The sequence below is a fragment of the Narcine bancroftii genome, chromosome 3, assembly GCF_036971445.1.
Source record: "Narcine bancroftii isolate sNarBan1 chromosome 3, sNarBan1.hap1, whole genome shotgun sequence".
Lineage (NCBI taxonomy): Eukaryota > Metazoa > Chordata > Chondrichthyes > Torpediniformes > Narcinidae > Narcine > Narcine bancroftii.
This window is the reverse complement of record NC_091471.1, coordinates 211,899,835-211,916,696: the sequence shown is the minus strand read 5'-3', so window position 1 is coordinate 211,916,696 and position 16,862 is coordinate 211,899,835. Positions and strand designations below refer to the sequence as shown.

General features: G+C 35.2%; 1 protein-coding gene across 1 annotated transcript in view; it reads left to right on the top strand.

Annotated features, from left to right (window-relative positions):
- ablim2 (actin binding LIM protein family, member 2) overlaps positions 1 to 13,125 on the top strand; it is a 381,413-nt gene extending 368,288 nt beyond the window's left edge. Inside the window, exon 22 of the mRNA XM_069923131.1 lies at positions 5,878 to 13,125. Within this exon, the coding sequence (XP_069779232.1) occupies positions 5,878 to 5,991 (114 nt within the window). The 3' untranslated portion in view covers positions 5,992 to 13,125. The remainder of the gene's footprint in view (positions 1 to 5,877) is intronic.
- Positions 13,126 to 16,862: the final 3,737 nt, after the last annotated feature.

The window sequence follows — 16,862 nt, the reverse complement described above, 5'->3', positions numbered from 1 at the left end:
TCTGCCTGAGTCACGGTGGCAACTCTCTCCCCCCTTGCCCGCCCAATTTGTGCTGCTCTCTCTCCTCCCGCCCAACCTAGTCACGTTGTCGTAAATGTAGGTGGCTGCTAATAATCTTACTTATTGTTAAACCTGGCAGAAAAAGATTGTTAAAATAATTACCTCGTGTATAATGCGACCCCCCTACTTTGAGCTCGAATTAATGGATTAAAAGGTCTATTGATAAGCTTATAGTAAGGGATGGCATGATGTTTTGAGTGAATTAGTGGGGAATGTGATGCTGACCACTGCGCTATCATGGGCACTCATGTGACTAGTTTTTCATCCCATACAGATCAGGGTAATAGAGACGCTTTAACATAACACGCCTCTTGGGGGTTTTCTTTATCTTTCTTTTTTTTTTCTTCCTTTCTTATCTTTTCTTTTTTTGGTTCTTCGTCTAGATGTAAGATATATAGAAAGGGTTAGGTTGTATGGGGAGATGGAGGGGAATGCTGGATGGATATAGTTTTTAATTTTGAAGTCTAATGGCAGGGAAATTGTCATTTATTAGTATTAATTTTAATGGAATTCAGAATCTGATAAAAGAAAAAGGTTATTATATGATAAAAATTAAAGTGGATGTGGCTTTTATACAAGAAATTCATTTAACAGAAATAGAACATATGAAACTAAAGAGAGATTGGGTAGGAGGGGTATTCTCTTCCTCATTTAATTCTAAAGCTAGAGGAGTAATGATATTAATAAATAAAAGTTCACCAATCAAAATATTGGATGTAATGACTGATAAAATGCAGAGGTATGTGATGATGCACCAGATGTAGATGATGGAAAATTTATACAAGATGTTTTTTTATGAATTTAGCTAATGCAAAAGGGAAAATAATCATGGGGGGGGGGGGGAGAATCTTTAATTTTACCTTTGATTCCAAGTTGGATAGATCAGGAGGAAATAAGATGACAAAGGATGTGAAAAATGTTATGAATGGAATGAAACTTGATAGTTGGAGGAAGATGCATCCTGATGTTAGAGATTATTCATTTTATTCTTATATGCATAAGACATATTCCCATATAGATATGTTTTTAATTGCCTCTCAGACAAGAGTTCATAGTATTGAATATCAAGCAAGGATATTGTCAATTTTAATGGAGGAGGAGCAAAATATAGGTTATAGATGGAGGTTTAATGCTGCATTACTGAAAAGGAAAGGTTTTTGTGAATTTATAAGGGAACAGATAAAATTTTCTATGGACCTGAATGAACATTCTGTAACTAATAAGTTTGTAGTTTGGGATTCTTTGAAGCCTTATTTAAGAGGACAAATAATAAGTTATACGGATAAGGTTAAAAAAGAATATACATCTGAAGTTAATTCCTTGGAAAAGGAAAAAAATAAAGACGGAAAAAGAATTGCAAAATCGAGGGAATAATGAACAAAGGAAAAATTGATTTAAAGAAATTAAAGCTTAATACAATACAAACATATAGAGTAGAGAGGAATATAAGACAAACCCAACAAAAATATTATGAATTGAGAGATAGAGCACATAAAGTTTCAGCATGGCAATTGAAGACTGATCAAGAACAATAGTAGCTGTAAAAGAAGATTTGGATCATCTTATTTATAAAGCACAAGTTATTAATGATGTGTTTATGAAATCTTATTATAAACTGTTCAAATCAGAATCTTTGAAAGATGGGGATAAAATAGATTAATATTTGTCCATAATTATTTTACCATAGTTAAACATAGAAGAGAAGACAGAATTAGCAAATCAATTTACAGTACAGAATTATATGATATATTGATGCCTTTACCAAATAATAAGGCTCCAGGGGAGGATGGTTTCTCTTTGGAGTTTTATAAAGAATTTAAAGAGTTATTAATTCTGATATTTATGGGAGTGTTAGATCAAATGGAAGATCTTTGGGACTTAACTGAGTCATTTAAAACTGTGTTAATAATAGTTATTCCAATAAAAGGCAAGGACCAATTTCACTACTGATTATAAAATTTTGTCCAAACTAATAGCTAATAGATTAGCAAAATGTTTGCCTAAATTGATTAATATGGACCAAACAGGTTTTATTAGAAATAGAAGATATGTTAGATATTTGTTTAATAGATGTGGCTCATAAAAGTAAAATACCATCAGTGGCTTTAGCTTTAGATGCAGAAAAGACATTTAATAGAATAGGACTATTTATTTAAAGTACTGAAGGTTTTTGGAATTTCAACAAGTTTTTTAAATTGGATAAGAGCATTATATAGTTCTCCAAAGGCTAAATTGATTACAAATAGAGAAATATCAGTCCTTTTCGTTGAAAAGATCATCTAAGCAAGGATGACCATTATCTCCTTTTTTTATTTGCATTAGCTATAGAACCTTCAGCAGATGTGATTAGAAGTGATAATGAAATTGTGGGCTTTAAGATAAATGATAAAGAACACAAAATTAGGTTTTTTTCTGGTGATGTAATATATCTTACAAACCCTGAAAGCTCATTAAAAAAAGTAAATGATTGATTGGCGGAGTATGGGTTAGTATAGGTTACAAAGTAAATATTGATAAAAGTGAAATGATGTGAATGATTGAGACAGACTATGTTCAAGTTAAGAAAAGGACAAAATTTAAATAGCAGATTGGTGCAATTCAATATTTAGGAATTAATGTTGATAAGAATTTAAATAATTTATTTAAATTAAATTACATACCTCTAATGAGGAAAATTAAAGAAGATTTATTAAGATGGAAAATTTGCCAATTTCTTTCATAGGAAAGATTAATTGTGTGAAGATGAATATCTTTTCTAGAATACAATACCTTTTTCAATCTTTCCAATTTTTGTACCAATAATGTTTTTTTCAGGATTTAAATAAAAGTGTAAGAAGATTTATTTGAAGGGATAAATGCCTTGGATGGCATTGGAAAAATTAACATGGAAATTTGATCAAGGGGGACTTCAATTGCCTGAGTTTAAAAATTATTATAAATCAGCTCAACTTAGATTTTTGTCTTCTTGTTATCAGACCGATGAAAAGATTGCATGGGTGTAAATTGAAATGAGTAAAATAGGAGAAAGTAATTCTGAACATATTTTATATAAACGGCATGGGGGATCATTAAAAGGAAAATCAGATGCACCAATTTTGAAGCATATTCTTAAAGTATGGAATGGAGAATATGTAGAAGGAGGAATTAATATTAGCCAATATCAGTTGGCTAAAATGATATTAAAAATCTTTTAATTCCTTTTACAATTAATAATTATTATTTTGATGTTTGGTATAATTGTGGAATAATAAATTAAAGGGTTGTTTTTTGGGATCTGTTTTTTTTTACTTTTAACCAATTGAAAGATAAATATATGTCACATAACACTACATTTTTATTATCAACTTAAATCATATCTAAATAAAAGAAAATTAGAGAGAAATTTTAAATTACTAGAACAAAGTCCATTTGAATATCTAATAATGGATACATTTATTGATAGATTTATTACTTATATAATTTGATATATATATATATCAAATTACAAGAGACTGTTCAGTAAAAGGATTTATTCAAATCTAAATCCAGATGGGAAAAATATTTAAATGTACAGATTCAAGAAGTATAGTCAAAATTATGCTATGAAAGTGTAACTAATACAATTAATGTTAGATATCAATTGGTACAATTTAATTTTTTACATCAGTTATATTATACTCCATATAAATTATATGCACTTCATTCGAATTGTTCTGATCAATGTTTTAGAAGTAATAAAGAAGTAAGATCTTTTCTGCATGCATTTTGGCAATGTGAAAAGGTAGATAAGCTTTGGAAGGATACAAATATTGGGACAAATTTTGAAGGATCCCAGAGTATTTTTATTGGAAGTTATTTCCCAATTGAAATTAAATATTTATCAAAAGAAGTTTTTTAAGTGTAGCAATAGCAATAGCAAAGAAATCTATAGCTGTAACATGGAAATCTGGTGATATTGTGGGATTGAATAGATGGTGAACAGAATTATTAAATTGTATAACATTAGAGAGAATGCATAACTTATGAAATCAACCAGAAAAGAATTGATAAGATTTGGAAACCCCACATGGATTTTATTGCTACGACTTTACCTGCAGTGTCCACCAACCCGCCCTAATTAGTTATGGTTTAAGATTATTATGTAAACTGCAATTAATTCATTAAAAGTTATAAGTTTATTTGGCAGGCTTTTCTTTTTTTCTTTTTCCTTTTTGCTACTTTTTTGGGGGTGTGGGTGGGGGGGGGGAGAAAATATATAAAAACATTATTTTTGTGTCATAGTTTTTATTCTTATGTTATGGATAAATACTGTTATATGTTTTGACACAAATGAAAAATAAAATGTATTTAAAAATAATATGGTCCATTGCAGCAGAGTTGACAGAGTGGTGCATGAGAGATGAAGAATATGATGTGATGCTGGAGAAACTCAGCAGGTCAGAAGGGCTCAGGACTCAATTGTTGGTTATGTATGGTTACCTTTGCTATATAAAGAAAGCTATTTGACTTTCTGAGTTTCTCCAGCATTGTGTTTGTACTATAAGGTTTAGTTGATTATGGCTTCTTCCCACCGATTCGATCTGGAGCATTTTATAAACAGCATTATAGTGCAAAGTACACACAGTAGTCAATCCGCAAATGAATACAGCTTCAAGGTAACAATTATTGTTCCCCAACACATGGATATTATACCCAGTCATCCCACTTCTGAGTGAACCCTCTTTCCCAGTAATTCTTTCTTTTGTGATTCCTTTATTTTCCCGGTTGTCATGAACTGAAAATATCTGGATTAACTCCTCTAATCCTCTCAATTGCTGGGGATCAATTCCTGCTGCTGCTTATGGACAGGTAGTTCCATCTAACTGTTGCCCAGTCTTCTCTCTAGCCAGCTGCTTGATAGGAAAGGTAGAGAGGAAATTTCATTGAGTCTTAGTTGCTAATTTCACTGGAACTCTTCTTTCCCATGTTCCTGCCTTTGTAAAATTTCTTGGTTATTGATGACTCCCTCAATTCCATCCCACCTCTGCATGAATATTGGGACCAGAATATGGTGCCACATTCTGGCGTATTTACACCCTCGCCTCCAACACACATCGACAAATGCACACATTGTTTTCTTCAATGCTTTATAATGTTTCATCTGATAGGTTTTGAGGATGAGATTTTGGAAAGACTATATGGAACCACCTTTGATCTGGTGTGTTTGGTGGTCTATTTCTGCACCTTACATATTGTGCATCAAGACCTTGTATATTGCAAAAAAGAGCACAATGTTCCTCTTCCTACCCTTGTTTTAACTGAACCATCCAAAGTTCATATCAAGACAATAATTGATATTTTTCATTAGCACAGACCATGCTTTGCACAGTATATTCATCTTTAATACTTCAGGGATGAAGAACTATTTCTTGACCACCACCTCCATAACAGTGACATCAGGGCAGCAGCAGGATAAAAATCAAGTGGGGAACAGAACTGTTGACTGCTGACTGGTATTGGGAGGGTCAGAGAAGTTACAGTGCCTTTGAGTTTGATTGTTCATTATATACATTAGATTGAATATGCAAATAATGATGACAAGATCTTCAGCACCATTAACCTGTAAATGTAGGCCTAAATTGAAAATTAAAAATCTGAAACAAAAATGCACAAATGGCATCTTCGGTTTTTGTTTCAAATTTGCAACATATGCAGTGAACCTCTGGCTGTTAGTTATGTTTTTAAATATATGATCAGAATATTTTGAATAAAATTCAAATTTATTGAAAAGCATTCTGCTTTTATTGTGTGTTGCTTAAGTTCTTTTCGTACAATACAGTATTTGTTCTTCTTTTCCAGCGACATTTGTCTCCAGAGGAATTCTATCGGGTATTTGGAATGACAATAGAAGAATTTAATCGACTTGCATTATGGAAGAGAAATGACATGAAGAAAAAAGCACGGCTGTTTTAACTAGAAATGTGTATGTATGTTTGTGTGTGTGTGTGTGTGTGTGTATATATATCTTAACAGGAAAATTCCTCCTGGGCAATCGAACGAAGAAAAATAAATGCCTCTGCTCACAAATAGAACATCCTGTGTGCCATATCATCTGCAGATGGATTTTGAGAGCAGTTCTGAGAATATGTGCAGGCGTAGAAGTTGTAGTTCTGCTAATCTTGCATGAAAATCTCAGTACTATAAGATCTAAGCTTAGATTATTGTTTGCTGAAGACCTGCAAAAATTTGCCATCTAATTGAACTAATGTGTAATAGAACTACTTGAGGAAGGGGGGGAAGAAAATGGGAAGCTCAGGATTTAATGACAAGGTGCATTTTATCCTGGTCCAAAAGAAATTTTTCAAAAACTTCTGCCTGGCAATAATTTGTTAACACCTCACTAATTGATGCAGGTTCCTAAACAATGATTCTGGTAAAATATTAAGTTATTGCTAATAGGCTAGTTGGTAGCGAGGATGCTTGAGATTGATTAAAGAAATTAATATAGGTATAATTACTGCTTATTGCTAATACCTGTGGAAAATGTGCTTGATAGGAAGCAGGAGAAAAAGCAAAGCTAATACTGCACTTTATTTATATATACAAGCATATACTCAAGAATCTAACACCATGTGCAATTATCTAGATTGTGTCCATTGGTATGTCACTAACATTTCTGCAAATATGCAATATCTTTAACACTCAGAAACACGAAGTTTCAATTGGCTGCAGTGAAATGGAGCGACACATTTTATCTGTAATAGTTACATGTTAGCCAGTCATTCATTAGAAGGTGCTTCTATAATCAGCGCAATCTTGGCCCAGATGCTATTAACATCAATGATAAATGATATTATTCTGATTTGATTTATTTTTACACATTGATGGGACATCCTGCCTTTAATTTTAAGTTGACTTTGAATAACATAGCATTGAGTGAAACATTGAGAAAGAAAATATTCAGAATTATTTCAACCAATTAAAATAAACACCTCCAAGGTACAAATGAGTTGAAAAACATCTCTCTTTCACCAGCTACATAGCTTTTAAAGGCCCCAAATGACAGCCAAGAAGCACATATGCCTATTCAGTTGAAATATCTGAGTTATAATATTGGATAAGGCCAATCAAAAGATTTCCTTTACTTGTGGCTGAGGCAGCTGTCTAACTGTCTAACTGTCCAATACCAGCTCCACCTCCTCACCATTAATCTGCTTTGTTCTGAGGTAGCCAATAATAACTATTGTACTCAGAAAACTTGAAATATAATTGTGCGCATGGCTTTATTCTATCACCCTATTCAGGAAACCCAACATTCACTTTCCTAAGCTTGATGGCTGCTATTTTTTTCTTAATGATCCCAGTCTTCATATTCAATTCTTTGCGCTGCTACCTGCTGAAAGAACTCTCTGCTCCAATCTTTGTTCCCCCTCAGCCCAACCTCTATAATCTTTTCCTCACTAATAACACTGAGTTTATGCACCCCACTCTTCATAATCCTACGTTGGCAGATTTGCCTTCACTGCCTTATGAAATTCTTATCCTCCCTCATTTCAGGCAAATTCTGTGAACACTAATTATAGTCACCTGTTCAAATGTCATATGGTTGAAATTTCATTTAGTAATTCTTAGGCAAAATATCTTGGATAGTTTACTTTGTTATAGTCGATGCATAAATGCCAATGCTGTATCTGCTTTCTTCATTTTGTGTGGAACTTGTCAGTGGATATGGGCTCTGATTGCAAAACATGGACAGATTGTCAGGCTAATGGAAAGTGGTCTCCAGAAACTGTAGGGATCAGTCCATATTTAGCTGCCTTTTTATGTTGGGTTAATGTTCATTGAGAAACTTCTGTAACTAATGGTATAATTTTGTATCTAACTATGACATATCTAATCTGGAAGATCATAATCATTGCTTTTGGCAATGTGTGCTTGAACTAGGATATAGCTATACATACCAATTAAAATTCCCCTTTCAAAAAATATAACCTAAGCTTTTTTTAAATCAGTGATGGGGAATGAGTGACCCCAAACTTTATAATTCTTGTGGAATGCTCAAAAAAAGTTATCCCAACTGCAATAAAGTTTAGTCTAAACATTACTCAAGTTTCAAATCTGTCTATATAATTAATTCATTTGGAAAACAGGATAACCTCTATTATTGTATAAAGTTAAGAACAGTTAGATATCAGATTTTACAATCTATAAATACGGAAAAAGATTGGATTTGTAATAAATCCATTATTTTGGATGAAAAAAATGATGATCCAGTGACAGGCAGGGGATTCATATGATTTTGCATTGATAATGAATGTGGTCCATTGGCAACATATCCTGGACATGTGTGTATTGTCATTATGTCCATATCTTGAAGAGGCTCTTAGCATGCAACATAGCGTTGTAAAATTACTATTTTATAGCTGCTTTGTAATATTTATATTTACAGGACATATAAAAAGAAACTAATGTAATACAAATGTTCAAGTTGCAGTTTGTTGTTTCCATCTGCAACAAATGAAAAGGCAGATGCAAGAAACAAACATTGTAAACAAAAAGCAAACATTTTACCACCAGCTCTAATCACATTAGTTCTGGACAATCTACTTTCAATTTTAGTTTGAACTTAATCCATGTTTTAAAAAGGTATGCTCATAAGCGTACATTACTTGAAAATAATTTTAGAATATACTATATATTTCAGTGTATCAGTTAAGTCATGAAACCCAAAAAAACTCAAAAATATGGGAGTCGACTTACACTGGATATACTTTTTAGACCTTAAATTCAGCTCAAAATCCAAACCGTGCTGATCTGGCGTATAAGTCGACCCTTGAAAAACTGAAATAAAAACCTGACTGTGACAGATTTTCTTTGAGATTTTTATAGAAAACAACACAATTAGCACCCTTCAAAATCACTAACATTGTCTGGAAACAACACATTCAGAACCCTTCAAAATCACTCTCGTTATCATCGTCTGAAGTAAAGATGGCAGCAAGCACCTCCATACTCTCACTGTTTAAACAGTCATCATAATGGGTCCCTGTATCTGATGAGGCGGTTTCTGCTTCGTCATCAGTGTCCCACAGTAAATCATCTTCCGTGCCATCAGTTGCACAAAGATACCGCACTTTTTAAACGGATTTTATCACAGACTCAACTTTAACTCTGTTCCATGAGTATCTTTTCTGCACTCGACATCCATGTATTCCATTTCTTGCGCACATGGACATGGTCTTTGAATGGCTTCTTCAAGCAGACATCCAGAGGTTGCAAGTGAGACATCAAACCATCCAGGATAACTGCCATTTAAGTATTCTGTTGTGCTAATCTACTTTTAGTGTTCTCAATTAAGTGGCTACAAAACATATCCCAGACCAGTAAACTCAGTTCTTTGCGTAAACTACCTGGCCGCCTGTTCCACACATTGTCTATCCATAGTTTTACACCATTTTCATCCATCCATACTTTTTCATGAAAATGTACAAAAATACCTACAGGGAATTTCATTTTCTGTTTAATTTTGCATTTGAAAATTACCATGGATCTTAATTTTGTCCTGTCAACCATGCACGATAACACCACGGTAAGCCTGCACAGTTGTAACACCTTACCATTCCACGGTTCTATTGCCTATCATGTCGAAATTCATGAGGGTTTCGTCCATGTTTCCGATATTTGCCAATGCAAACTGGTGTTTCTGTCGGTTCCGTATAATAAACTGGTGAAAAGTAACAACTTTATGATCAAGATCTTTTGGTAGTTTCTGTTCGATTTTTGTTTTTTTGATGTAATACCAGATTTTTCCTGTTCATGAAATGTTTGCACCAGCCGACTGTAGCCTCAAAATCATCACTGCGGTTTGGGTGCGACTTGGCCCACTACAGTGCAAATGTTCTTATTTTATTTTGGTTCACTATGTAGCAATCTTGGTTCTGTTCATGGACCCATTCTGCAACGTAATTTTCCAACTCTGGCCAATGAGTGATTCCTTTTCTCAAAGAACATTGCCTCTTTGGTCTGTTTCTTAAAGTCTCTTCTTCCTCCAATCTCTTACTGATTTCTCATCCACATGAAATTTTCTTGCAGCAGTGCGGTTGTTGGTTTTCTTGGGCATTTCTATCACTTTCACTTTAAAGCTCATTTCATATTTTTGATGCGTGCTGTGTTGTCTCAATGGTCCCTCCATGATAGTAATCAACTCCAGCCAATGCCCAGCAGATCAATCCATGCGATCTATGGTGGTCGATATATCTGCTGGTCAACAGCCCATTTCAGGCATCGTGAGCTTTGTGGGTTGACTTATACACCACTCAATGGGGCTCCTCAGGCAGCCAAAAAAATTGGGGTCAACATACGTCAGATATACCATAAAACTCTTAAAATGAAGATGAAAGGGGGGGGGGTCAACTTATATCCCACTTGACTTATATGCTGAAATATACAATACTTATCCAAATATTCAACATTTTTAGATTCTTTGTGTGGATACGAATCAGCTTTCATATAAAAATCTACAAATGGTAGATAACTCTTACTGATGTAATCTGGAAAGATTTTGTTGGGGAAATCTGAGATCGAGATGAAGTTTTTACTTAACCATGATGAAGAGGTGCTTTATAACAAATGCATGTGAGCAATTTTTAACATCTTCCATTAATTTAAGCGCAATCCATAAAAGTTACAAGTCAGGCAGGAGTGCATTTACATTTGATCATCTTCAAAAGTACACATCAGACAATGCTCCGATCAGAGATACCATTCTTATTTGCTGTAACTTTGACCACCGGTGTTATCTGCAGAGTGGGTATTGATGGAGGTCACTACTCTACTGCCTTTCCACGTGTGGTCTTGACACTTGCAGTTTAAATAATCTTTTGTAAAAAAATATCCCTGATTATCAGGAATATTTTACAAAAGGCTTAAATGGTCTTAAATAATTAAAAATATTTAAAATAAAAACACACAGAAATACTGCCGGTCTCGCAGCGTCTATAGGTAAAGGTATGTTACCAATGTTTCGGGTCCGAACCCTTCTTCAAAGTATAAGCAAAAACCAGACAGACATCTTAATTAAAGAAGAGAGAAAGGGGGAAGAATGGGAGGGGGAGGAATCCAGAATTGGATATGATAAGAGGAAAGGTGAGAATTGATTTTGGCTCTGTGAAAGGAGGCCGAGGGAAAAGGGAGAGAGACAGAGCTAGTAAAGGAGACAGAGGGATGATGGGTGGGGGGGGGGGGGGTTGATTTAATGGAAATCGGAAAAGTTAATGTTAATGTAATTCTGGTTGGAAGGTGTCCGGATGGAAGAAGAGGTGTTAAAAATATTTTTAAACCAAGTGCAATACATTGTATAATACCTTAAAACATTGAAACATAGTTAAAACTGAGTATGTAAGTGTTTAAGAACTTAAATTGGAAGAAAAAAAAAACCCAAATTTACCCTTTTTGAATGATTCTAATCAATGCATGAACATTGCAATGTACTTCAGCTTAGCAGAAATACAGAACTTGTCAGTCCAGCTATAGGGCAGGGATCAGTTGCTCTGGCCTCTTGTTTTTTTACAGAGGCAGCTGATACAGAATTTGTGCTTAACATCAAAGGGCAGATGAACGAGGGTTCCACCACTGTCCATGTGGAGGTCCAGAGGATGTAAATAAGTCACTTGCACCTCAACAGCAATTGGTGTGTGACGTTCTAATTATAATGTTCATGCAATCATAAATGTGAATTATTTCTGGGAGTAAAACAAGAAAGTATGCAGACACTGTGATTGAAGTAAGAACTATGCTGGAGAAATTCAGCAGGTCAAGCAGTGTACAGAGCAAGATAAAGATACATATTATATTTCAATCACAGTGTCTGCAGACTTTAATCCTGCCCGCCTGCCTACATTTTGCTCATACCTTGATGAAGGACTCAAGCCCGAAATGTTGATTATGTATCTTTATATTTGCTAATATAAAGTGCATTGTTTGACCTGCTGAGTTTATCCAGTGTTGGGTTTTTATTTTAATTTATTTCTGGGTTTGGTATTTCAGTAATGGAGCTGAGAGTGTTTAATTTACTTGTATCTGTACATTAAAGTTCTGCATTCTTCTCTAACTTGCAAAAGTGATTAAATGACATCTTCAAAATAATCCAAGATTTATCATACATGCTAACTTATATTTTAATATAACTAGTATATTTTTAGTGAATTACATGTAAGGTGCATTTGTCTTGATGTATGTTAGACTATGAGATATATTGGAGTAGATGTGAAGCAGTGAAATGTGTGTTTTTGGTTTTCAGCCATTTCTTTCTGCTATATTTAGCTTATAAGTTGTTTGATTTAAAAACTAGAAATGAATATGCAGTAAAGATTTTCTTCCGGTATTCTATGGATCAATGAATATTATGAAACTTACTTTGTTTGCAATAGTTGCCCTTTGTAAAATTAATGAATGGATAAATGTGCTTAGGTGATTGACAACTGCCTCCTTCAATGCCTCATGCATATTGTGGGCAGTGTTTCTGAATGACAATCATTGGTCTAGATATAATTTGATTTATCAAAGCAAGGTACCTTTGCAATCCTAAACACTGTTTTATGGGAGCTGCAGTATGCAGCAATATTTTAAAAGCTGTACAAATACTAATTATAAGATAACAACAAATGCTGTAAAATTACTATTAACTCGATATTTGCAAATTTTAACAAAATTGATAAAAATCTGCATGCATTTTCATAAAAGACACAAAATGTAAAGTGTGACAGAGCATTCTGAGTGGCTATTCCTTTCCTGTATAGTTTATGACATTTGTGCAGTGTATCCTTGTACGACAAAAAAACTCAGTCTAGCAATCCACAGCTATGTCTTAAGCCACTTGCATGCTGCCTTGTTCTTATCTAATATTTAACACTGTTTATTAATTAGGTATTTAAGAATCTTTGCATCAGATGCATACTTGTTTCCCTTGTTGAGAATGAATGTCAGAAATATGTTTGTTTATGAAAGCATTGAACACATGGTTGTCCTACTCATTTTTTTAAAAAAAAAGCCAACGAGGTCGAATGGAACCTGGCTATATTTGATGAACATTAAATGAACAGACCTTGAGCAATCGGCAGAATAATTCTGTCTGTTAGATGTTGTAATGACTTAATACTGTTGGAGTAGGGCATGTCAAGACAGATCTATAAAAGTTAGGAAGTGAAGATCTGAGAAATACTCCTTTATAGGCAGTGCCTTAGATGTGTTTACCACAAAAATCCTTTATTTTATTTTAGGTGAAGGTTTGGTATGGATATTCCACCAACAGATGTTTAAAGGATAGGATAGAATTATATTTAATCAAGAGAGATTGTCAACACAAATATTTATCAAACTTAATTGGCCATTTTACAGATTAGTTAAACGACTGTGGTGGATCTGGAGTTGCACAAAACCAGTTTTTTTCCTTCTCTGAAGGACACAAGTGTAGCCAAAGGAATGGCACCATGACCCAGTAGCTAGTGCAGCTGCCACACATTGAAAGCAACCCAGATTTGAATCTGATTTCCAGCGCAGTTTGTGCAGTGTTTGTAGATTGCCCCTGTAACTCTGGGTTTCCCAGGTGCTCTGATTTCCACCCATATTCCAAAACATGTTAGTTATTTTAATTTTCTTTTGTAAATTGCCCTGAGTGGAGATGGGTGACAGGAGAATTAGGCCGGAGTTGATGGGGGTGTGAGGAAATATGTGTTTCAGAGATATAAATAAAGCAATGTGACTTATGGGGATGTTCAGAGAGCTGACATAGACTCGATGGGCTAAATAGCCTACATCATTAAAAATTAGTAATGTTTTATGACGAGTGTTCTTCCATGGTCATGCTTTTATTATCTGATTTATTCTACATTAATATAACCAGATATCGTGATGAGATTGGAACTCATAATCTAGATTCTTCATTGAAGTTTCTGGATTAGTACTCTAGTAATTTAACAACTATGCCATGGTATCCAGACGTGACTGAATATTTTTCTTTTAGAATTGCACAGTGGTTTACTTGAAGTTTTGCAAAGAACATATTGAAATGAGATGGTTTATTTCACTGTCCAAACAGGCCACATTTTCAGTGTAATTATGGAGCCACCAGTGCAAAATTAGCATTGAAGCCAATGGGAAAGCCAGTCAAAGGAAGAAACTGATTGAAAATCAGCCAGGTCACAAGCATAGGTTGGTGTCTGGACTTGTCAGTTTGGTAGATGCAGGAAAAAGCACGACATTTATACCTGAAAATTGACAGACTTAATTTGTGCATAGACAGCCTAAAGCATGAAGGTGCAGGTTTACTTCACGTGTGGCATCCTTCAAAAGGTGGGGAGAATCCAGTGTTAAGGGTTTGGCTGCCTGTTTTTCCGGTGCAAGTAAATGACATTGAAAACCACTCCATCAAATTTTTATCCTTGTCATTCAAGATTCAATTTATTGTTATGGTAATTAAAACAGTGTCATATAACATAAAGTTTCTTTTTGCGTGCTGCAAGCCAGACAGATTCACCACTGGCAGGAATTGCCTAAGCACCTCTTACAGTCAGAGAGAGAGAAGCAAAAGAGAGTTCCACCCTGAGTCACCGAGTGTCTGTAGATTCACCTCCAGCACTTCCACAGCCCCCAAGACTCTCCAGTGTCCTCAGCACCTCCTTGCATCCGGTTCCAATACCTGGTACTCTCCCACCTCCCCCCCCACTGCCAGTTCAAGCTCATCTCCATCAGTCCACAGCCTGGCGCAAGTCTACTGACACCAGTCTCCAGCAGCCTATATCTTCCACAGGTTCCTCAAGTCACCAGCAGTCTGCCTCATGAGCTGGTCCCTCAGCTGCAGAGCCCCCTCACTGGTTCGCCGCTGTGGTCACTGTCCCCATGGGTCATCTACTCTGCTTCTCCCTCTCAGACAGTGCATGATCTTCCTGTCCTCTGATGCCATGCTCCAGTCCTCCACTTCCCCAGAATCTGCAGCCCCTCATGGCTGCTGCCAATTAATAGGCGCTGTTATCTTGGGTGCAGACCTACGGTCGCAAGATTTCAACTAAAATCACCGTCGGCTCTATCAACGAGCCGTTCAAAGCCCATGTGAAACCAACAGCAGTATATTGGGTGGCTAGACCCCGTGGGAGCACTGCATCTCCACACCCTCACTTTCCACGGGTCTGCACCAGCGGCAGCGGTGCCATCTTCACTCCTGGAAACATCATTAGACATTTTAGATTTTATCCCCCCCCCCCCCCCCCCTAGGAAACGGACACTACTTGTAAGATGACATTCAGTGACCGATTTTTATTGCTGTGAAATGATAATGTTCGGTCTTCTGAGTAGTTTGACGCATATAATTTATTTAATGTCCCTAGAAGAAACTTGGTAGCCAATTGTTTTCTGAAGACATTAGTCACATGTCAACATAAAAATTTAAGGATAAAAGATTTGTTCTGAGGAATATTTTTGATTCAATTTGGATTTCTCTTACAATCCAACAGTTTCATGATAGTTTTGCTTTAATTTTTAAACTGCCATGATGAAAATTTTATGTTTTCTGAATTACTAGGACACCAATATATTTGGTAGTATATTTCTGCAACAGATCTGAATATTATACTTTTATCAGATATTCAGCATGTGCAAATGCAGATATCCAGTTTCAAATATCAAATATAATAGTTAGCTGTTTCTAATATTTTCCCATGTTAAACCTAATTATCTCTATATATTAATTTTGGTTCAGGACTCAAGGCATTCTTTAAGTGACTTTCCAGTGTGGAACAATCAGAACATAAAAAATAATGCTGGAATAGGCCAAATGACCCTTGGGTTTGTTCTGCCATTTTGTAAGATCATATGCCTCTAGTCCATTTTCTTCACCTGATCCCCATTCCCTCTGATTGACTTAAAATCTAAAATTCCAAGCTCAGAATTGAACATGCTCAACAACTGAGGATCTGCAGTTTTTTGAGATAAAAAAATCCAAAGCTTTGCAACAATTTGTTTAAAAGTTCTCCTCAGCTATATCCTAAGCGATCAACTGTTTCACCTGAGACTATGCTCCCAAGTTGCGGAGTCTTCAGCTAGAAGAAGCAGCCCCTTAGCATCAACCTTGTCTGAATGTTGAACATCCCAAAATCCATGAGATCAGCACTTGCTCATCCAAACTTGAAAAAGGACAGGCCAATTTTATTCAATCTGTTCCCATAAGACAACACCCTGTAACCATTAATCTAGCTGGTGAAGCTGTTAAGGAGATAAAAATAATTGCCACCAATAGTGGATACAATCACCAAATCTCTATAACCCAGTAAGCATATTTTTTTACTTTTAATTTATTGTAATAAAGGTCAAAACATAATTTGTTTTCCTAATTGCTTGCCATGCCTGTATGTTTATAAACAAGTATATACACCAAGGATCTGGTTCTTGTGCTTCCTTTCCACTTATCCAGACTCTGGTTCCTATATTCCCTTTCAACTCACTGGGCCTGCTCTTCCCTTAAGCCAGAAAATGTATGATCATGTGTAACATGCAGCAGTGTTTAGGACTTTGTAGAAGTAATATCCTGTAGTTTGAAAAATCACCATCAGTGAGCTGAGTATAGTGGATTATCAGAGTCTGTCTGCATTTGGAAAAAAATACAGCCCTACATTCTTGTGGCAGAACTGAGAATTACAATTGTTTTGATACACAATCAGGTTCCACCAATAACTTACTCCATTTTGAACGGGATTAGTAATCATAATGATTATGGAGTGAAGTTGGACAGGAAGCGATCATTGTTGCAGTTTACTCAATGGCAAGATTGATCAAAGCAGGGAGGCTAAATTTAT